Consider the following 24566-nt stretch of genomic DNA (forward strand, 5'->3'; position numbering starts at 1 on the left):
TGTTCCTCTGTCTCTATAATGTCTGGCTTTCCTTATTCTCTTGAAGGCTCAAATACTGAATAACTCAGTGAAGAAGGGGAGGAGCAAGAGAGGATGAGAAGAGGATGACTCCCTTGCTTTTCCCCAGCCAGCTGAGACTGCAAATCTTTTTATTGTTTTTACAGACTGCACTTCTGAGTAGATTCTAACTAATGTCACATTTAGATTAGAGGGTGTTGTTCTTCCTTCTTTGTTCAAGTTTAAGTGTTTCTCATCGATTGCACGTACATGTGCACGAAAGAGGGAGTCAGTGTTACATGTCCAGTGTTCAGGATGCAGAACAAACTAGAAACCTGAGCAACTAAAAATACAATTTGAAAATAAAAAATGTTTTCAAACATGTGTTCAAAAACAGCAAAATGAAAATGTTAGTCAGTGCACTGGTGACCTGAGCCGTTCTTACAAATGCTTATCGTTCTGGACTCCTGTGACTCTGACTCTGACTCATTTGTTTTCAGAAATATACACTTTCAAAATTTATACTTACTGGATGAAGCAACAGTTTAGCGAGCAGCAAGACAGCTGCTTGCAAAAACACTGCACTAGACTGAATAAAAACTACAGGTGAAACAGTAATTGCTCAAAATGTAAAAATGGTAAAAACAAAAATGCATAAAATATGGCCAGAATGTTTCCATTTTGGATATGGTGCTGTTTTTTACTAAAAGCAGCTCACATAAACTCCAGGGCCTTGGACCAAAGCCACATCACACTGAAGGATAATTATTTATTAGAAGAGAGGGTGTGTGTGTGTGTGTGTGTGTGCGCGCGCGCACATGTGTATCTGTGTGTGTATGAGCACGTTAAAGATTGGGTTTTGACCTTAACTCTAGCTTAACTCAGAGGAACTGCACAGGAATGCAGCAACTTCAATATGCCTATAAAAACCAAGACAGCTGCTTTGGATCTTTTAACATTACAGTATTTGTGCGATCAGCACTCGGGTTCCTCCTTCTTTTCTTTAAAAGCTTGAAAGAATCACAATATGTGCTATAAGCAGTGCAGTATAACAATCAATCATAGCTGGCCCGAGATAAGACCACGGTAATCATCAAGCTAAAAAAGTGCTTGTATCGTTTTTAACATTTGTTTAAAATGCAATATTATAAAAAATGTGATTTGGTATTGGATTAATGAGGTTCATGTTAGAAATCTTGAAACATGGATTATGTGCAAAAACTGTCTGTCCTCACCATGCCTATCGACTGAGAAAACTGGGATCTAAAACACAAAACGTACTATTTCTCTTATAGCCCAGAGTGTGTGGGTAATATGCTCATACTCTGTGTATAATGTTTGTTCTTTTCCTCCTGGGGACATGAATGAGAGCAAAAAGAGCAAAAGTCTTAAGTAGTCTGTCACTTCCAATTACTTTAACTCTGAACCGATGCCAAATTGGATAACTTTACGATTCAGACCACAATACTGTGGATAAATTGTCCATCAGTGAATTAGTGTGAGACATGGTAAGAGTGTTAACCAGTTTCTTTCATCACTTTCTCCAATGTAATTCAAGAAACCAGTAAATGTTATTGACCCCAGAATCAACTTAAAAAGAAGTGGTGGGTTAGTTACTTTTGAAATGGGAAACAGAAAGAGAAGGAAACAGTGAAGGAAAGAGGTGACAAGCTGCTTTGAGTGATGAAATAACCCGACAAACTGCTGAAGTAGCATTACAGAGACAATTGTCAGTCATTGTTGCAAAATTACAGTGATGCGTCTTTCAGTACTCATAGTAAGTACTTTGAATTGCTGCTTTCTGAAATATTCCAGGAATTTATTGACCGTATCTGATGAAATCCATTACAGTGGTCATAACCTTACGATGCCCTTAAAATTTAAAGCACAGATTCATCTGGGTGGTTTGCGGACATGGAGAAGATTAAGAGTTTTCCGACTTGCTCTATTCTTGGAAATAAACAAGTGCAAAGGCAGCCCCACATCCCTGAGGAACACGCTGACATTTAGAGGATGTCCACATCGCAGATTTGAAAATAGAAGCGAAGAAAATTAATTTCTCCCAATGCAGTTTTTAAAAACCTTGTGTGGTCCGCCCATCACAAACAAACAGAAACTAAAATGATGTCCTTTATGGACAAAAGGTTGTGGCACATTTAAAAGTATCTTGTCAAACTTAGAAAGAGAAAGAGGAGGAAATGCAGTGTGTCTGAGCCAAGGCAAATGCTGGCCGTGCCTTCCAGAGTGGAGCCTTTAATGGGAATTCATCAAAGGTGACAGGGTCGGGAGAAAACAACCCTTTCAAGCCTTATGACGAATGGCAGTCCCCAAATACACCCATTCTTCAGATCGATCTATGGTTAACTCAGGGTTTAAAACAACATTACTGTGCAGTAGAAAGGAAATGGTCAATACTGCCTCTGACCCCTAACAAGAAATACACAAGACTGGAACTTTCTACAGCACGATGACTAAGGGGGAATTTGAGAAGCCGGAGAGATCCATGATAAACTACAGAGATATTTGACCTGGCAGGACAGATGCAAAATAAATTACTTTTTCCATTTTAATAAACATCTGCGTTCAAGCTATTGGATCTGAACATAGGTTACAAGGCAGTTTCTGTTTTTTCAAAACAAGAGCACTGCTGATTTAAAATGATTTATTAACATTTTTGAAACATTAGTAATCAGCAGTGCAGTAGCTTTGTTATAGCATTTAACAGCAGCAGAGAAATGCCAAAGAGCAGCAAGTGTTAGTTTGATGTGCTGAGAGTGGCACAGAATAACCCAAATCCCTGCTTATTTCTAAATATGCTGGTTTCTGTTAAACAGGAAGGGTACACATGGAACTGTTTGTTCCTTACCCCAAATTCCTTTTTTCTTCTTAAAGAGAACACCAAGCTATGTTTTATAAAGCTTGTACACTTGTTTTAATTAGCCCATATCAACTCCAAGCACTCTTCAAAGCGTGGTATATCAGACTGGAGATAAGAAACAGAGAAGAAAGGTCTGTGGGAGAATGTGCGTTTCTACAGGTCACGTGTCAGCCTCAACACTTGTCCAGTGATGTTTTAAACACCCACTGGTTTCTTCTTATTGGCCACTTTTATTCATTTGAAAAGTTTCAGTAGGTGAGCCTGTGTGAAATGCAAAAAGGAAATCCACTCACTTCCCACTTTTTTAACTACAGCTTGATAGTTACAATATATATAATTCTTCGTGGCATGGATTCAACAAGGTGTTGGAAACATTCTTCAGCAATCTTGGTCCATATTCACATGACAGTTGCTGCAGATTTGTCAGCTGCACATCCATGATGCAAATCTCTCATTCCACCACATCCCAAAGGTGCTTTATTAGACTCAGATCTGGTGACTGTGGAAGTCATTTGAGTACAGTGAACTCACTTTCAAACTCAAGAAACCAGGTTCAGATGATCTGAGCTTTATGAGAGCATTGAATGATTCACTGTACACAGTCATCAGGGATAAAGGGATGGGCATGGGCAGCAACAATACTCAGATGTTTAAATGATGCTAGGTTGGTACTAAGTGGCCTGAAATGTCTCAAGAAAACACCACCTACAACAGCCTTAATTGCAGATACAAAACCGGATGCAGCCATACTTTCATGTTGCCTATGCCAAATTCTGACCCTACCATCAGAATGTAAGAGCACAAATTTTGTAAGACAAGGCAACGTTTTTACAAACCTCTGTTGTCCAGTTTTGGTGAATCTGCTTGAAATGCAACCTCAGTTTAGTGTGAGTTTAGCGTTCTTAGCTAACAGGAGTAGCAGCCGATGTTGTTTTCTGCTGCTGTAGCCCCATTTTTCTTCCTATCTTGGTCGTAACAAGTGGTTATTTGAGTCACTGTTGCTTATCTATCAGCTCGAAGCAGTCTGGCCATACTTCTCTGACCTCTCGCTCATCAGCATGGTATGTTTGCCGGAGAAGTATTGCTAACTGGATATTTTCTCTTTTTTGGAACATTCTCTTTAAACCCTGGACATTGTTGTGCAGAAAATTCCAGTAGATCAGCAGTTTCTCAAGTACTCAGACCAGCACATCTGTCAGCAACAATAGCACCACACTTAAATGACTTTTTTCCTCATTCTGATGCCCAGTTTGAACTTGCTTAAATGATTGAGTTGTTGCCATATTGGTTGGCTCATTAGATATTTGCATTAATAAGCAGCTTAACAAGTATATCTAACAAAACTCATGTCAACCAAGATAAATGCTTTCAAAAAAAGAATGAATGAAAAAAATTGGATTTAAAATGCATTTCTGAAAGCTTTATTAATCTCAATAAAGTCAATAAATTACACAGATCATTGCACTAGTCTTTTTCTCATTACACGACTCCACTAGTAAAGACACAAATACATGAATTAATTGTAAAAGGAAATGAAACAATCAGCAAATTGAGCACTGCAGTTTTTAACTTGTAGCTATTTTCAGCAGCAGAATAACACGTCATCCACCAACAAGAAACAGGGTGGTATATGTGTGATTAACGAACAGCAACAAATGTCAGCACCCTTGTTCATTACAACATGTTAGTCTGCATTTTCTTTACGAGTTGTGGGACAATGAAGCATTAAGGCACAGAAAGAATTTTTTTTTTAATGATATCCAACGACAAGAAGAGTTTGAATTGTTTTGTTGCTACTCTCTGTGATCTGTTAAAGAACAACTATAAATAAAGGCACTTTATTCACATGTTTGTATTTGTAATCTCTACTTTAAAAAGGTAAATGATCCTTGTGCAAGCCACCAAAGATAATGATACTGACCTTGCATAAAGCATTGATTAAAACATCTGGCCATAAGACGACTATATGACCTACATCTCACTCTGGGACATATCTGTGACTCAGAAGGTTAAAATTCTGTTAAGAGTGGTTTGTGTCACTTTATGGGAATGTATAAGTACAAGCATAAGCATATGATGCATCATCATCATCATTAACCCACAATTTGAAATAATCTGAAGAATAATAATTTTTATTATTGTTATTATTTATAGAAGTTAAGAAACCAACTTTGAATTCTGAGGAACTTCTCATTTGGAAAGTGTAAATTATTATTTTACACTCATTTCATATGTCAGTGCCGCACTAGTGAGTTTTCCTCAGTGATGTCTCATCCTAGCAGATGGGTGTGTGTCAAGATCAAGGTCAGTCTTTATCGGTTCTTTACAGTAATTCACAACCTCTTCCACGCGGTCGCACCCTAGCAGCTGTGGCTGAGGCTTACACAGTCATCAGAAAACATTTTAAGATATCTGTAGCGGTTAGAGACTGTTGTCATACCCTCGAGGCTCATTCTGAAGGTAGGTGAGGAAATGTTTACAGGATAACTATGAGATATGCGAACAGTGATGGGAAAATATACAAGTTACTGCAATCAGCACAAAATGAGACCGTGAACTCTGACACATGGTTGTAAGGAAATACCGATTTGCTGCAATTTTCTCAGTCCTGATACAAACATATAATAAAGCTTTTGTATATTATTATATTGATATTGGTTTACAGAAATCTGCTGACTATCAAAATCCTGAAAGCAGAAGCAGAAGAGGAACAGCAGCAATGTTTTACTCTAGTTTAGTAAACCTTAGTGGAAAAACACAAAAACACCTGTTTTATTTGTCGTTATTTGTCATTCACCTGGCCCTTTTTCAGAGTTTCTACTCATTTTCTCAGATTTTTTTTATTTTTTTACTCCCTACTATAAACAAAAACACAGGCCAAAATGCAAATAACTCATAAGCATGGAAGGAAAAGTTGATGTCCTAATGTAGACGATCTGTCATGATCCTGGGTCATGTTGACCCAGCATTCTTAGTTTTCATGTGTTTTTGTATTTTGTTCTTTATTTATGCCATGGTTCCTAGGTTGTTCTGTTAAGATGTTGCTTATTTGATTTCCCCTCGTGACTTTACCCCGTGTGCCCCCTCTGTGTATCTGTGAGTCCTCGTTTCCCCTCCTTGTGTTTTATTCCTCTCTCTCCCCCTGGTCTGCCTCTGTGTGCTTCCTGTTTTACTTTGATGGTCTCCCGTCAGTGTTGTGTTTGCTCCTGCCGTGTCTTGTTATGGTTATCAGTGTCACCTGTGTTCCCCGTGTGCTCCCACTTCCCTCGTTAACCCTCTGTGTATTTATGTCCACATCTCCTTCAGTGTCGCGTTGTCAACGTCTCTTCCCTGAACCTGTGTGCCTTTCTCTGTGTTCCCTCGGTCCATTCCCAGTTTAGTTCTGTTTCTTTGTGAAGCCTGCAATAAAGCAGAGATTTTGAGTTCAGCTTTTGTCTCTGTGAGTTTTGCATTTGAGTCCTCATCTGCCTGCACACAGCTAGTTCATGACACGATCTTTGTTTGGCCTGGAAAATAAGTCTGTTGCTCTATTAAAAGAAAACAACAACCTAAGTTTGTTTGTTTCAACACTGTGATACACTGTGACGTAAACAGCACATCTTCACCACTCAATTTTTTTCCATTCCCAAGTCTTTGTATAGCACTGCCGCATGCCATTCACTTGTCTTCTTACTTCATTACTCCGTGTATTGTCCTGTCTCCCTATCCTCTTTTCTTTTCTCTTTCAGCCCCTCCCCCACCTTCTACCCAACCAGTTTGCTAGATGTTCCTTCCTCTTAAAAGGGATTTTTTCTTTCCCACCGTCACAAAGTGCTTGTCACGGGGGGGCTGATTGATGGTTGTGGTTTTATCCAGAATACTGTAGGATCTTTCCCGTACAGTATAAAGCACCTTGCCTCAACTCCGTTGTTATGTTTTGGCAAGATATAAATAAAGCTGAATTGAATTGAACTGAATACCCTAAATAATTTCTGGAAAAAAAAACAAAAAAACAATTCTGCTTTTTTTTTGTCAGTTACATTCATTACTGAGAAAGTTTTAACGGTTGTCTGTTCTCTGTCTTCACCATTGCATTTATCAGCACTGATGAAACAGTCTAAACAGAATCTTGCAGTTACAGGGTCACGTAGTTGAACATGCCTCTAATTAGTATTTCTGAGCTCTGGCATCTATAGCTTCGCGCCAGACATTGCACAATGTATCCCCGGTGGAAACACATTTGATTTTTTTTTTTGACTGTGTCTGTGACTTTTAAACTCTTATTGCCCCTACTAGCCTGTGAGAGTGTGTAATATAAACACTCTCTGATGACAAGAGGCCATTCCATCATCGACAGAGCCACAGTTCTAGTGTAGTGACTCAATCTATCTAGACAGGAACGCCAGAATTCCTGGAAAACAGCAGCTTTTATTCCCTGCTGATGCCATTAGGTTGAAACAGAGCACACAAATTCCACATTGAGGGATTAGCAACTTCAGATAACTCAAAACCACAAATGCAAACTCACACTGATTGATTGCTGTGATCCTCAGTGTGATATAAAGCGGAGCATTAACAAGGTAAGATAACAATGGTATTTGATTATTTTTTTTCTGGTGATCTAAAGACTTTTTTTCACCCATCTAGAAGGTGTACACAACACAGCCGATCACCAGAAATTCTATGTGGACTAAAATTATTTTTTCACAAATGCAGAGGTGTGACATTAGCTGCAGTGCATGATTGATTATCTGCTTGAGGAGGAGATAAGTGATCACAAGAATAAACAGGCATTCAGCTTGATGAGACTGCTCATCAAACATGTATTCAGAGCGTGAAAATGAAACACACAAAACTGCAAAGGACATTACACAGGCTTATTGTATATCCATTTCCTGTAGACTTAACCACAATTACTAGTTGCCCTTACAATTATGTTGAATTTAACCTAATCAGCACTTTTTTAGCCTCAGGACTTTTTAAAAAACTATCTAAAGAGGATTAAAGACAAATTTCAAACCAAAATAACTTCAGTACGAAGCAGAAAAGGTAATTAAAATAAAATAACCAGTTTACTAGTTTCTGTGCTAGTAAACTGGTTATTGTGAAATAAATAAATAAAAACCCAGAGGTCATCAAAGTGATTTATTATACATTTCTTGCCTGCATTTATGAACAACAAAAGCCCATCAGATTGGCCCCATAGGATTTTATATGCCATGCAACACTTTGGCCTTAGACTTATTCATACTTAAGACCTTGACTTTAATGTTTTATTTGTTAACTGTATGTGTTTTTACCTTTTTAAGGGAGGATGGGTCAGCTTATAAGTAATTAACAAGCAATTTGCTCCACCTAGAGAAATAGGGAAGTTACTCATGCGATGCTCTCTGACAAGGTCACTGGCTGATAGATGAGTCTGAGCAGGGGGATCTTTTGGAGACTGTGAAAGCAGGCAGAACTGTGGGAACCAGACAATTAGTGGGTGGAAGGTAGGCAGCCATGTTGGATGACAACCATGAGACTGGTTTACATGGATACTCATCACTTGGCTGGTCGACAGGGAGAAAACAGACACCTGGGCTCAACCAGCTATTATGACACAGTCATTTATCTTTGAGGAGGCTGAGCAGGCAATTTGCCAGCAGTTTAGCATGAAAGCGTGTGCAATTTCCCTTCAAGCAAATAGGGATGAAGTCAGTGTAGACATTTAACAATAAATATTGTTTCCAATTAGCTTTAGCAGACATATACTGTGGGTTGAGGAATATTAAAGATGGAGCATGAACCAACACCTAAAGTTCTTATTTGCATTTTAGTCATTTTTGAAGTTTTTCTATAGCTACAATGCAGTCTTTAAAAAAAAAAGAAAAAAGTAATAGTTACAAGATAAACACATGAAAACTATCACTTTCTGTTCCCCCGAGAAAAATAACAACCTACTGTAACACAAAGACACACACACACGTACACACAAAGGAAAATTGGAATTTACCATAACACATGTCCCTAAGAGAAGATTTTAATGAAAAATCTTTGGCAATGTCTACCATTATTTCACAACCTTATACGGGAACAATGCTTGACAAAAGCAGAATTACAACTAGCCTTTCACAAATTCTGCTAACAAAAACAAACAAATGAATAAAAGAGGGGAAAAAATACACCCTAAGACACATCAGTGTCAGTACCTGAAAAAAGGGTGATATCTGCTGCTAGCCTATTTTCTTTCCTCTAAAGTCATCTATGCCAGTTTAGATTTATAATGATATCAGACAGACTAAATCCCAGTTTAATACATGTACCAGGTACGGGCTTCTCTGAGTTAAAAGGTTTATTGCACTCCAATTTCAGTGCTATTTTCAGAGCACTGTTCGACAAATATGATAAAGACTATTAAGCATCATAACATTCCATGACACTTTAAAGACCTTTTAAAGAAGACAAAAACAATGTCTCACATGCACCTGGAGCTTCAAAGCACACAAAACTCTTATTCTGGACTTGAAATACACCAGGCACTTGACAACAGCTGTTAATCAGATAATGAAAGCCTCGGTGTTACACAAGCACACTTGTAGAGAAATGGCTATAAATTCTTTGCCATGACAGCTCACAAGGGCAGGGAGATCTTGAAGCTGGGATATGGTACCAGGCACTTGCCTTCCCAACAAGATGACGCATCATACGAGCACTATGATGAAATGCTTCTTCAGCCATTTCCCCTCAGTCCACTATTTTGAGCTATTTATCCTCAATGCAACAGATTTAAGTTCCCTTTCTGTAAGTGCTATGAGAAATAACTGACTACCAGCCAGTGATGATGCAGTGTCATGGGTTTCCATAGTTTCCGATTTTGTGAAAAATACACAGATCCTGATGGCAGATGAGGTGAATGCTGGAGCTTGGAGTTTAATAAGACTCCAGTGTCGTCACCCTGTGCTTAGATGTCAGTAACTCGACTCCATAGTTTCAGGGTGACCTCCTGCTGCACTTACCCTCTTCACCTCAATCACCAAGTAACCTGCCATTGTAACAATACACAGGATCCCACATGGTATAGGGGCCCAACATGCGCACCCATAGGTCAGCGGGTGTATGGTGAAGAACACTGCCCTCTGACACTGGCGGTGTTTACTACTTTGGAGAGCTCTTGGCCAGGCCTTCCATGGTGGTCTGCAAAGATGGACTACAGCTAAATCAGATAACCTTTCACGGGGTTCAGGTTCACCTCTCATCCAAGACATCCAGGGATAATCCTCCAGGAAAGGAGAGGAATACATAAATTAGAGGCAATAGAAGTCAGAGGAAGTCGTGACAAATACAATTTAGGAGTTTTCACAATATATAAACCATCATGGACAGGAATCAGATTATAGTCTAATTCGTGTCCATTAGATTAATGCTCGGCGTATTTAAAAGTAGCAATAAGGACAGACGTACTTCGGCTATTACACAAGCGCCAACCAACAGCCTTCGGTTAAGGCTACTGTGGCTTTAACAAAACATGACCCGGAAGAAGAATTTTGTCGCCGGCAGTCTCCTTGTTCTTTTCCGGTCAGAGCTCTGTAGTGGTGCGAGCGTGGATTTCATCATCTAGGCTCACAAAATCACAAGAAAATGAGCGTACCAGCATTTATCGACATAACGGAAGAAGATCAGGTACAATCTACGTTTACAATAACTCGTTGAGTAGATATAAGCGTTATATTGTCGCGGATGAGTCGCTAAATGATACCCAATCAAAAAACTTAGCATGCTCGCTAGCTAAAATGCTAACCGTCGGTCGTAGCAGCTGATATCTGCACGCTTATGTTTAGAATATGCGTGGTAAAGCATTTTAAGTAAATATGTTAAATATCCTGTCATCCACATTTTCTTGTAGGTAATTTAATAGGTATATTTTTAAGATCATCGTGCTTGGGGTTTAGCGTGTCGTAAGTTTCTTTTGGGGTTTAATAATAGCTAATGTTGCTAGCTGTTTAGCCGCACATCTAAACAAACAAAGGCGTAAAAATTCTACACACACGATTCAACAGGCTGCATATAGATGGGATAATACCTTCACTCAAACAGTTGCTTGTTGCTGTCCACTATATATCTACAGTCCATATTTTAGTCAGCCACAACAAAGAGATGTAAGAGTATAGATAAATAAAGTCTTCCAGACCTTTTTCTTAAATATAATGTCCACTCTGATGCGAGCACGTAACTTGCCGCTTTTCGTTCTCTTAAATGTTGAAATGCTCTGTATTTACTGTGTATGTTATGTATTGTTTTTAATATAAATGTATTTTGTACTGCAGGCTTCAGAGCTGAGAGCCTATATTAAATCTAAAGGAGCTGAAATCTCAGAGGAGAACGCTGAAGGCGGTCTTCATGTAGATCTGGCTCAGATCATCGAGGCGTGCGATGTCTGCCTTAGAGACGATGATAAAGGTAGGCGATGAAGAAAATTGCTGCTCCTTTTTGATTAGTTCATCCTCTTCATCCTTACCTCAGGCTTCACCTCCTGAACTGAAGGCAGGACTCTAATGCACAAAATATGCATAAAACGTGTAAACTCTTTCAGGATATTGTCACAGTTCCTTGTTGTTAGACCATCCCATCTTGGGGACAACAAGCGTGGTAAAACAACACCATCTGGTTACAACATAATGTTAGGCTCGAGTGTCTTAAAAGTTACACTTTCCCTCTGATAAACAGTTTGATTACATTCTCACATTGTATGAGTGTTCATTTGCTGAGTGTCAGAGTCTGACAACATTAGAGCCACTTCATATACTTTGTCTATAAAAACATTTTTGTACATCAACAGTAGTGGAACACACCGCCTGTCCAGGCGTCCTGTTTTGTCCATGTGTCCTGTCCATGTTTGTTGTGGGATGCAGAGGGTTAAGTTAACTTGTCTGGTTAAATTTGCTTTCTTGTTAAATGTTTGTTTGACAATTAATGCCCTAAAATTGTGCAACAGTGTCTTAATGCTCATGGCCCTCTCTCTCTCTCTCCACAGATGTTGAGAGCGTGATGAACAGCATCGTGTCTCTGCTGTTGATCCTGGAGACAGACAAGCAGGAGGCTCTCATTGAAAGCCTATGTGAGAAGCTTGTGAAGTTCCGTGAAGGAGAGAGACCCTCCCTCAGAATGCAGCTGTTAGTCCCATCGAGTCCTTTCCATGAAGACAAAATAAGAGGTTGCTTATTTAATTGCAATTATGTAATCTCTTTTACTTTCTGGTGTCACAGGCTGAGTAACTTGTTCCATGGCATGGATGAGAACACTCCCGTGAGGTACACAGTCTTCTGCAGCCTCATCAAAGTGGCCGCCACCTGTAACGCCATATCCTTCATCCCCACTGACCTTGATCAGGTATATACATTCATGGTGATTAATCCGTATGACTGGCCAAAAACACTGCTAGTGTTATAATGCAGTGCCTTGCTTTACTGAGCTAGTAAAACAATATTTCTGCATTTTCTTTTTGCCCTTTGTAATTAATGTATCATATGTATTTGTGCCCATAATCAGGTGCGCAAGTGGATTGTTGACTGGAACCTGAACACAGAGAAGAAGCACACACTTTTGAGGCTGGTATACGAAGCACTTGTTGACTGCAAGAAAAGGTAAATCCACATAGGGTTTCTTTGTGTACGGATTACTTCAAGAGAAAAGAAAAAGGACAAGATAAAATTTAGACATAAGACTGTATGAAAATGTTCTGCATAGATTATCTCAGTAGAAGCATTTTCAACAATATAATTATTTATTTTATAGCGAAGCTGCAGCAAAAGTGATGGTTGAGCTACTTGGAAGTTACACAGAAGACAATGCTTCACAAGCACGCGTTGATGCCCACAGGTAAGCTTGTAGAACTTGTTGAACGCTTGACATTACACTTCAGCATTGTCCTCCTCAGCAGTACATTAACGCATCTGTCTGCCGTCTCTTAGATGTATCGTCCGTGCTCTCAAAGATCCCAACACTTTCCTGTTTGACCACCTGCTCACCCTGAAACCTGTTCGCTTCTTGGAGGGGGAACTCATCCATGACGTAAGTGCTAAAGATTGCATAGAGCATTTATAATTATTTATTTATTAGGCTTCTGCCGCCACGACCCGGCTGCAGATAAGCGGAAGAATATGGATGGATGGATATTTGTATATAAATGGAAACATCTGCCCCAATAACCCTCATCACAATTTGCCCTTCGGTGCCTTTCATACTCCACAAAGCACATAAAGCATCAAACAAATTTATTTTTATAATGTTGTGTCATGACAGTACAATCCACGTCACACATGAGACTTGTTATTAAGTTTGAGTGATTCACTTGAGGAATCTAGAACATTTCTACCTGAGTGCGTTCAGTCTATGACAAAAAATTATTCAGGGTGCGTCTACAGTTTTCAGCAATCTGACGTAGATAATTATAACAATTTTTAGCCTGTGTGAACAAAACAACAATCAAGCTGATTGTACATCATACAGTGGCATTTGACCCTCTTCTCCCTCTTCTTTTTCAGCTATTAACCATCTTTGTGAGCGCCAAATTGGCAGCATATGTCAAATTTTACCAGAATAACAAAGACTTCATTGATTCTCTTGGTAAGTAGCCATGATGTGAGCTGTTATACACATGACACATGTAAATGCAAACAGAAACCAGAATACAAGGTAAAAAAAAGTGTATAGATTATTAATTATATGTAATAGAAATACACGGATGAGATTTTCTTTTAAAGTTTACATGTAGCTGAGCATCGTTTGTGCTTTGAGGAGCTAGTGTTTCTCACACAATCTTGTGCTGTGTCAGCACTACAGAAAAGTGCGTTCATGTTGTTATCGTCTCACTACTAAAGGTTTAAGTGTAATTAAAAGCTTGTGTAGGATGGACTCTCAAAACAGACCCTGTGGAGTGATGTTTGTGTTAATGAGTAGATTCCCTTACTGCAGTCTCCTAAATCTAGAAACAATTAACACAGGGAAACTCCCTGAGTCAAGACTAATTGACTGTGACTGTTTTGTGCTTAATGATCCCTGCATGTTGCTTTCCAGGCCTGTCTCATGAGCAAAACATGGCCAAGATGCGTCTGCTGACATTCATGGGCATGGCGGTGGAATTCAAGGAGATCTCCTTTGACACCATGCAGCAGGAACTGCAGATTGGAGCCGATGACGTTGAGGCTTTTGTCATTGACGGTATGAACAATTCTTGCCACGTTCCTCCCTTTCCCAAAGGAAAGTGATTGAACATGATGTGAAGCGATTCTAATGAATCATACAAGACCAGTTAGACTTCATTGTTTGTTCATCAGTAAGCAGAGTAGCCTATTTTTTCTGGTTTAGTCCCAATTTTGCATTTTATTATTCAGTAAAGAAATAAGATAAGTAAAAAAAAATTTCAGTAGTCATTACTTCACTGCTTTATATAAATCTACTGGACAGATTTCAATCTATCAATCAAAACAGTCACTGAAAATATAATTTCATTTGGGAGAAAAAATGAGGTACATGTTTTTGCTTTGTTACAAAATAATCTTTCCCCGTGTAAAATCCTTCCACTTAAACATAAAATTTAAATCTTTTATAAGGTTATTATGTTTTCCACCAGTCAGGTGTTAAATCTTTAGAGCAAATGGTTTTTCCTGCCATACAACTGCAGCTGCATTTTTGTGAGGTTTTTCCTACCTCCAGGTGTATTATGTCACAGCAATTTGGGATCAAGTCGGTTTGAAATCTTAAATAGCATTTTCTTTGTAACAACCACTTGATTTTATTTTTTTCGACAACAAACCTGTTGATGTAATGTCAGAACTCTTGCTGTCTTTTAATCACCTCTTACCTGCTTTTTCATTTTAGCTGTTCGGACCAAAATGGTATACTGCAAAATCGACCAAACACAGCGAAAAGTTGTTGTGAGGTATGTGGTCATTATACATTGTTCTCTAAACATATTGCGTCATTATTCTGTTGTTATATTATTCTGTTTTGTGTTTTGCTATTAAAGACAAGACTTCCTGATCACCTTGGTTGCCTTCTCACTGGTTTCAAAAGTAGAAGTGAAACAACTTTAAAAAACTGCAGTTCTGTTCATTTACAAAACTTCAGGTTTATATTCAAGGTCTCACATTTGTGAGGCTTTATTTTTTCATCTTCTTTGATTAGGGTTGCTTTTTTTATCTCTGTTATGCTGGAGGCTGCAGAAAATGTAATTGTTTTTGTTTTTTAAATTCAAACCTGCCTCCTTTTTGAGTGTTTAGTCATGTCTTAAACAAGTCTGTATGGCATTGTCATTAGCTTATCATAGCACATTTATCGAGCTCTGTGTATGACTTTGGCCTGTGTCATTTTTAAAACAAAAAAATTCTATCTCCACCCCTTCAGCCACAGCACACACCGCACCTTTGGCAAGCAGCAGTGGCAGCAGCTGTACGACAGCCTCAGCTCCTGGAAGGCCAATCTAGCAACCGTCAAGACCAGTCTGCAAGCCCTGTCACCTTCTGCTTAATCCCACTTTACCCCAACTGTTTAGACTGGTTCTTAGTGCTTTCCAAATTCCCAGACTGCAATGGTCGGTTTTTTATTCATCCAATAAAAGAACAGCGACAGTCAACTGTGTTGCTCTTCGTGTCTTAATCTTTTTTTTGTTGTTGTTTTATTAATGCTCAAACCAAACTTAATTTATGTACATTAAAGTGCCATTAATGGGTAATAAATGTGCAGTAATGAATCTTTTTAGACAACTACCCCATATCATTATCTAACCAAGCTGCACAGTGACTTTAATTGGGGCTCATCCTCTAGTGGGTCTCAACATCTGGTTTTAGTTAAAGGTAAGCATGGCGGTAAACCAGATGAGCTGAGGCTTGGGGTGAGAAATGGCTCTCAAGAGGAGGGTCACTTGCGTGTGAACACAAGAGAAGTGACAATGGCAGTGTGAACTTAGAATTACCCTGTCTGCTGAGGTCAGAGCTACAATACTGTAATATCAACACTTACGGCACTGGCTGATTCAGTGCCTGTGCAAATCTGAAGCTGTCCTTTGGGTTAGTAGATATATTGTTCAGCTGTGGTCAGCATGATGCATTGTGTGAGAGCATCTGAAAAGTTTAAAAATAAGTTTTGCTGTTAGATTACTGTGGCCTCGCCCATTGATATAAAGTAAACTGCCATTTCTTTAGCACAATAATCTGTTTCAGGCACCACTCCAGCGCATCAGGATGTGTGAAATCTAATGATATATTGCCCAGGCATTAGGTGTAAAAGGGGTCTGTTATCTCCCTCAGGGGCTATGGTTTAATCAGCACAAACTGACAAAGTGCAGAGTACTGACATTGCACCCTGAAATCTCCACCCCCTAATCTACAGTGCTTTTTCTTTGACAGTTAAACCTACAGCTGTTTACTTTTTGTATTGGACTGCCTCTAATTCTGTAAAATTAGCTCTTTAAGTCTTGCTAAGAAAATGTTTTACTAAGATTAAATGGGCACAGATGTATACATTTCTTGCTATAGTACACTGTTTTTTTCCTATCATACCAGAGGTCTGCTATGGCTCACTGCTCACTTCTGTCCAGCTGCCCACAGGGAGCAGCATCCCCCGTTCTTATCATAGGGCGTAAATCACAAAACACCTTCTCCGAAATATAGCCACCCGCAAGGTGGAGCACAGAGCAGATAAAATAACAGAATGTGTGCAAATTCTTATATCTTACATTCTTTCAGCATATACTCCATTTTCAGTGAGCAGTTACTTCTCAGGTGCTTCTATTGTTCTGGGTAGTGGTCCTTTCCCCTTCCTGTATCTAATTTATCTCACTGGATTTAAGTAACAGTTTCACAGTTGTCTTGAGATTCTTAGATGTAAGTGCTATTTACCATACTTGGTATGCAAGCAGCATGACCACTTGCAGTTTTTAATATTTCAGTAAAGAAAAGCAAATTACTTCATATTGCATTTGGGAGCTAAGCTGCTAAATCGGCCTCTTTTGCACATTACAGCGAAGGTTATCAGAGGTGGACAAAAAATATGAACGATATCGGTTTACTCTCATATCTACGATTCAGATGGTTAGTGGTTCGATCACTGGTTTCTCCGGTCTGCATGCCAAATATCTTTGGCCAAAATACTAACCCCAAGTTGCTCTCCAGTGCATCCAGCATGAATGTGTGTGAATGTTGGATAGAAAGCACTTCAAGCACAGAAAGAACAAGTGCTTGTGTGAGTGAGGCAAGTTGTTTAGAGTGCTCAGAAGAATAGAAAAGCACTTTATAAGAGTCCATTTATCTTTTAGCCCTTTATTCTAACATTGTTCTTTTTATTCCATCACGTGTATATTATTGCTATTGGAAATCAGTTTCAAATAAAATAAACAAACAAAAACACATATGTTAAAAAAATGCACTGTTTAAAATATACACGGTGGTTTCCTTTCCCCTTACAAAATCCACTTATTTAGTTTGTGTGGTTTCAGAAGCTCATGGGCTGCTTGCCACAAGTTTTAAGCAATGTTAGAAGTTCCACCACAGAAACAAGCTTGTGATGTTTTGGAAAGGCCCTAACCCCATGTGACCCACTGAACTACTAACTGTAAAAGAAACAAAAAAGTCAAGTTCAAGTTCAGTCTCTACCAGTGTGGGGTATAACGTGTATTACAGTAACATCACATTACATTTCCCAGCATCGCAGTAATGCAAAGCATTACTTTACTAAATTTAGTAATTGCATTACAGTTACAATTATGTCGTTAAAAATGGTTCTTCAGTTATCTGTGTTCCAGGTAAATAGAAAGAAAAAAAACATATAAAAAATCAAATAAACATCTTTTTTTCTCCCTGAGCATCTGTGCTACAATCAGTTGATTTGAGTTCCTAAAGCTGAGTGCCAAAGCCAGGCCAGCAGCCAGACCCTGATCTTCAACATGTAACAAAAGCAGTGATGACTTTTTAAGTCCTTTAGGGCTTGTTTTCGACTTTGCTCTCTGAGATAACACATTAGCTAAAGTCTGGAATATCTAATTTTCCTTCATACCTTTTCTTTGGATTGACATTCCTCTGGGGAATTCTAAGACTCTGACAGTATCCAGAGATGTAGCCTAGTACAGCACAGAGGATCTCACTGCTGTTCAATTAGCTCCATCCAGTAGGCTGCAAGATAATGTTCTGTTGTATCCTATCTCTGCTTTACATAAACACAGAGTAAGAGGCCCAGAGGCTCTGAGACAGATATTTACATGGAAGAGTGTGAAGCATAAACACTATTATAGGATATGCTTTGCCAGCCAAAAACAAAATGAAGCAAAACAAAATTTCTTCTTTAAATGTGTCCTCCCATTACTTTGTTGGTGCCTCATGTATTCCTATTTGTTTTGTCTCTAAGGTTTCTATAGCAACTATTATTTGCACTCGAAAGGGCAAAAATTTGATGTAACCCGCATGCCTCTTCTTTGTAAAAATGACTCCAGACTCCATTACACAACACTTCCCACACAAGCCCTGTGTTTAGTGTTGTAGTGTAGTCACCAGTTCCTGAGCTACTGAGAGATCTCTTGAGACAGAGTTTGGTGCTTTTAAAAGAGATCTGATGCACAGATCCAAAAAGATAGCATTGTGTTACAGCAGTAATTTGTGCCTAACCATTAAACGTGAAGATACAGCACTGTAAACATGTGAGACTCAAGCAGTTCAGATGTCTGGGCAAAGTTTATACGTTTGTCCCTTTTAAAGGTCACAAAGTAAAATGACCCCCGTAAATCAAAGTTTATGTGAGAGAACTCCTTAATCCAAGATGTGAGTGTCTGAGATGGAAGTATGACACCTGTGTTTAATAGCTATCTTTATGAGATTGTGCCGCACAAACGCATTTATGTGTTTATTGCTCATACGACACATGTATAGATATATAATAGCAGAGCCGTGACTGGTATTTTTAAGGCTGCGGTGCCTTACCACTTGGATGATTTTAATGAAATTGGATACAATCGCATTTTTTTTCTTTTATTGTAATAAGCGATCAAATAATGTTTTTTTTGTTTTGTTTATTTGTTTAAACGCATATCAACAGCCAGTTGATGCTTAGCAGAAGAAAGAAAGAAGAAAGAAAGAAGAAAAAAAGTCCCCAAAACTATCTTTCATTGTTCATTGGGTGGAGTAACATGCTATCTGAGTCATATAAAACTTTTTCAATACTTTGCTGTGTAAAGTTAACTTTCCCGGCTTCAGCTGCCACCTAGCGTTCACTGTTGTACATATTTGTCATACAGTTCAGGTAGGTGATTGATTAGTCGAGTCTGCCCAGGTAAACGTGAGAGATAGCTCGCCAGCGCAGGCAGTGCGAGAGTAGCTGACGACACATCTATTTTGAGTAAACAAGTCCTTTTTTTAACCGGAACTTTTTTAATCTGCTTTCAGACGAATTCATCCTTCAAATGATCGTATTTTTACTACAAATAATGATGTCATTTTTTCTTTCGCCGGAGGAACTCGGCAAGCTCAGCCGGTGTTTGTGAATATCACCGAACGTTTCCTGACTGATCTCATCCGCGCCGAGCCTGGAACACCTGACGCTCCTTTGGACTGGTTTCGTTTTGTTGACGCTGAGCTCTGTTCGTCTTTATGTAGCATAATGTAGAGGACGGAAATATTGTGATTTGTCGTTAAAGTGCGCACACAGTATTTTCCAGAAGCAGGGTCGCTGTTGGTTATCATCTGCCTTCTGTACTCTTAGTTAATGTCGCGCGATTGTCAGTGCGCAGGTGCGCTCATGGCAATGTTGCTTCATCTGTTTGTTCTTTTTCAATTTTTCACCTGTGGAGATCTGGCCTTTGTGGGACAGTTACCTTCCGAAAGTGAAGAATCACAAAACCAAGGTAAGATTTTTATTATACTTTATTTTAAGAATTTGATTCTTAAAAGTTCGTGTTACCCTGTATACATCCCGATATTGTAGCTTTCCTGGAAATAATCTCTTTGGATCCGCCCAGTGTTTGTAGATGAGGGGCACGCAAATTCTTTCCTGGGTCGCCACCTGCTGTTTAATCGGTTTGACTTTGAAATGTTCGTACCTGGAAACTTGGAAAGGGAGTGTATTGAAGAAGTCTGTAATTACGAGGAAGCAAGGGAGGTGTTTGAAAACATCCCAGATACAGTTAAGTGATGCTGATGGGTGGAATCATTAATTAACAATTAAGAGGGATTGCCATGTTGATTAATCTTTTGTTGGTTTGTTTTTTCAGGAAAGATTTTGGAAGGAATACACCGCAGGTAAGAGGGGAATAAGAAATACTTCAAGTTTATATAAAATGTGTCATCCAGGAAGTTTGTTGATGAAACTATGACTTGACTGTAGTTGTTGTTGTTTGTGTAAAACCTGTTTCACCACACACCAATGAATGCATGGTAAATGTGAAAGTACAGATTATATACGTTAAATCAGTCAAACTGAATTCCAATTCATCAGTTCTCTTTCCATCCAATTAGTAATTTAGACTTTTTTTGTATTCAGTTTACAGATGAGTGACAAATTAGTGCTAGGCCTCACATGCAAAAGATTCCCTGTTTGAGGTCGGGAGGGGATACAGTACAAAAACACCCTCAGGAGGTCACACGCGAGTATGATTCTTGTGTCAGTTTGAAGCTGGAATAGTTGGAACGATTATGTCAGGGAGGGGATCCAGTCTGAGATCTGCTCCAAATCTAACACACAGCTTCATCCACTGTAGCAACCCAGCCAAAAGTACCTATATTAGGTGCTGGGCTAACAGTTGATTGTTGCTCAAAGAAGTTATGACATTTGAGTTATTTATATTTGCGTATATATAACTCAAATATAACTCAAATGTTGTATATATATCTTTCTACTCACCAAGTCATTCATTGATCCCATCATGTCGTCATAATGGTTGCAAGGAAAAGATCAATCCCGCTCATTAGAAATGCTTCATCACAAGATACCGGTGATCGCTCAAAAGCTTTGTATTGATGTACGTTAACTATGCCACCTACCCTTTATTATTCACCTATCAGATATATCAGATGTAAATGAAATGATGGTTGTCTACTTGGTAATAACTTGCACTGCCATTATGAAACAAGTTTGACACTTCCTCTGTGGTTTGTGATGATTTATAGACAAGGGTGGCCGCTCTTCACGTGTTGATGTGGTAGCTCTTTTGGTGGGACTCATTGCTGGTGGAGTGGCCATTGTTATCTTTGGCATCGTTGTATGGCTTTTGTGTCAGCGCAGATGGAAGGGTAACTTAAGCCATGAAAGGTGAGAGAGAAGAATTTGTGACACTGTCCCAGTAGGTCTTTTTCACCTGTTTATGAGCATATTCTGCCAATTATTTTCTTCTTTAGTCATTGTTTCTAAAAAGTAAAACAATGCATAAATTATGTGTCCATTTCCCAAATCTGATGAAAGCAGACTAAATAGAAATAACTTGTAATATTTTTCATAACCCAAAAATAAATGAAATAACCCATTCAGTTTACCATGATTATGAAAGAGTCCAAAGTACTCTGGATGTGTATTTTTCTTTGCACTCATTGAGTTTTAAATAGTGCTGCTCTTCTGTTACCCCTTTTTGCTACACCAACTGTAACATCTACAAATGTATTTCATTGTGCACGGTTATATAACAAGAACAAAGATGACTTTCACCTTTGATACTTGCACTTTGAGCTTGAAGTACGTCACAAGTGAATGACCACTATGCTCCTCACAGTTCCATTAGGGTGCGCCAGAGGAGGAGTAATGCTTCTCTAATAATGCGAAGGCTAGAGGAGGTCTCCCTGCACCCTGTGCCTCCCTCCGATGACCCACCCGGGCTTCCTTCCTATGAACAGGCAATCGCGAGAAATGGGCCGCATGACGCCCCACCTCCTCCTTATCCTGGGTACGTGCATGTTTGTGCTTTTGTTGCAGTCCATGATGCAGTTTTATGCGGTTTTTTGTTGTTGTTGTTTTTAAAGATATCTTTTCTCTTTCTTTTAGCTCACGAACTGGGAGTACTCGGCAGTAGGCTTTCAGTACAACACGTGTGCACGTCTGTGAGAGGACAATTAACAGCTAACACCTAAACTGTGCAATTATGATGTATCAATTTGTCAAATATCACAAAATACTAACTTTCCTTGATTAGCCTCCCTTTTTCCTCTTTTATATTTATTTTTTTCCTGGTCTGTTTGGGTAGTCTTTTCTTTATTTTTTTTTCTTAAATATTTTTCTTGTTCCACCTTCTTGATCTCCTAGTTCCAAACATTTGATTCTTCTTTGTAATATAACTGAAGTCTTGTGATGAATAAGCTTTCTAAAATATTTTATCCACTTTGTTGCTTTTTTAATCAAGATGAAAATGAAGGAAGAGCTGCTTTGTACACAGCATGTATAGTGACACTGAGAGCAAGATCATGAAGATGTTTTATTATACAGTGTCAACTGTAATAAAACAGAGATGGACGGATTTTTGTAGTCATGCAGCTTCATACAGCTGTTGCTCCTTCAGAAGGAAAACCTGCAATACTGCTTGTACTTGTCTAATGGTAATGTTGACGTAACTGGAAAATACTTTTACAAATACTACCTGTGTATTTAATGCACTGGTCTTCCAGCATACCTTTAATATTCACTGCATATTTTCATTGTTTTTGTAAACATAGGCAGATCTATAACTGTTTTACAATATGTCAAAAAACATCTGCATGTTTGACTGTTCTCTCCAATGTGAATTTATTGTTTTTGTTTTTTTCTCATCTACATTGTGATAATATTTTTTAATGCAATACAGATATGTGGAAGCACAGGCTTCACAAAATATTTCTATTTATCTAGAACATTTAATTAATTTGAGTGAAATGACGTCAGCTACTTAACTGCAGTTTTGATAAGGATCTCACACTCATTGTGTCCCTGTAAATTATTGCAAGGGCTGAGGGGTTTCACAGAGCCACCTTTTCCTCTGAATGGATTTCATAATCTTTTTTTCCAGGTCTCCCTTAAAAAAAAAAAAAAAAGATTTTAATCTCAAGGGACTTCCTGGTTCAAAGATTAAAAAATTTGTATAAACAGATTTTGAGAATTTATTGATATAGCTATGTTAAAGCTGATCTGATGCAGAAGTATTTGAAATGGAAGTCTTTTATATTCCTTTTTAATTAAAATTGCTATTTTAATTAACTTGGTCTTGTCTTTTGGTGTGTGTGTCTATGTATGACTTTGTGACATGAAAACAGCAGTTGCAGGAGCCCATGGCTGTTATACCAAGTTGCCTTGCAGTAGATGTTAGGAGCTATTTTATGTGTTCCTGTTTCAGTGGATATATTTAGGGTGTAAATCAGTATTAAGAACAATATGTCAGTATCATTTTATTTTATTATCTATTGCTCAATATGGCTTTCTTTCCTTTATCAGCACACTGTTTATGCTGTTCCCAGGGGAATGGTAAATGGCCTGTATTTGTATAGTCCCTAAGGACCCCAAAGCGCTTTTACACAACCAGTCATCCACACATTCACACACTGGTGATGGCAAGCTACATTGTAGCCACAGCCACCCTGGGGCGCACTGACAGAGGCGAGGCTGCTGGACACTAGCGCCACCGGGCCCTCTGACCACCACCAGTAGGCAACGGGTGAAGTGTCTTGCCCAAGGACACAACGACCGAGACTGTCCAAACCGGGGCTCAAACCGGCAACCTTCCGATTACAAGGCGAACTCCCAACTCTTGAGCCACGATTGCCCCTGTGTAGTCTCTCTGAATCTACACAGATCTGACTTGGGACATACAGGATTAATTCTTGTCACTAACATAGAATCGGTGTTACTTAAAAAAAAAAAATATTCAAAACTCCCCACCTTGGACATTTGTTGTAGTATGGCTTCAAGATGCTAGTATTCAGAATAGCACAGGATACTAGCATAAAAAAAAACTTAATTAACTTCATTTTTGCACATTCAGTGACTTACCAGTGTAATTTAGACAGCCATCCAAGGCAAATAATGAAGGATTTACAGCAGTTTTAGATTTTGGAGCACCTTACATGCGTTCTGTTTCTAATACATGAGCTGATTGTTCAGTCAAAGAGGTTAATACAGCTTTTTCACTCTCTCACACTCACCAAACAAACATGCAGACATGAACAGCTGCAGCTTGACCCACAGCTCCTGAGCAATGAGGCGATATCAGACGTATCTGTTATCGCTGGTGTTATATGTTGGTGTTGTGACTGCAACATCGTAATAACGTTCGTCCAGGATCAACATAGCAACTGACCAGTTACGTGTTTTGATGTTATAGCTTTGGAAGGGGAAGGAAAAGGGGGAGGGAAGGGGTGCCTTTGTTTATATAAAACTGTTGGAACAAATGGTAAGCATTTCAAGTACTTTGTTAATTTATGCAATATAACAAATGAATTATCAACCTAGCTTGACAGTATAAAAAAAGTTAAATAGATTTAAATTAAAACTAAACCGCCTACGAATGTATGACAAAACATTCAGCTGAAAATTACATTTCTGTTATATTTTTTTACATTATTTTTTATCTTTTATTTTATTTTATTTTATTTATAGTACCACCCATCTATTGACCAGACTATTTTGTGTATATTTGTACTTGTGAAGAACAAAATCAGATAAGAATAAAGACCACATCATGTAAATGATTGGGAAGCTAGATTTAACACTGATGATGGTCATGGATATTTTGTGGTTA

At 38.7% G+C, this 24566-nt stretch overlaps 2 protein-coding genes across 2 annotated transcripts; both read left to right on the forward strand.

The window, feature by feature from the left end:
• The first annotated feature begins 10378 nt into the window (after positions 1-10378).
• Positions 10379-15467, forward strand: eif3m (eukaryotic translation initiation factor 3, subunit M). The gene is made up of 11 exons (XM_084932106.1): positions 10379-10516; positions 11161-11293; positions 11868-12006; positions 12100-12223; positions 12383-12477; positions 12629-12712; positions 12805-12904; positions 13378-13459; positions 13910-14053; positions 14714-14774; positions 15239-15467. The coding sequence occupies exons 1-11, from the start codon at positions 10475-10477 to the stop codon at positions 15360-15362; spliced, it is 1128 nt and encodes a 375-aa protein (XP_084788232.1). The 5' UTR covers positions 10379-10474; the 3' UTR covers positions 15363-15467.
• A 3631-nt stretch (positions 15468-19098) lies between these two features.
• prrg4 (proline rich Gla (G-carboxyglutamic acid) 4 (transmembrane)) lies at positions 19099-23025 on the forward strand. The gene is made up of 6 exons (XM_084932119.1): positions 19099-19721; positions 19836-19999; positions 20088-20115; positions 20983-21124; positions 21579-21749; positions 21848-23025. The coding sequence occupies exons 1-6, from the start codon at positions 19583-19585 to the stop codon at positions 21873-21875; spliced, it is 672 nt and encodes a 223-aa protein (XP_084788245.1). The 5' UTR covers positions 19099-19582; the 3' UTR covers positions 21876-23025.
• The last annotated feature ends 1541 nt before the right edge of the window (positions 23026-24566 follow it).

This window comes from Perissodus microlepis, chromosome 1 (assembly GCF_051167445.1).
Source record: "Perissodus microlepis isolate ML-2025 ecotype Zambia chromosome 1, ASM5116744v1, whole genome shotgun sequence".
Taxonomy (NCBI): Eukaryota; Metazoa; Chordata; class Actinopteri; order Cichliformes; family Cichlidae; genus Perissodus; species Perissodus microlepis.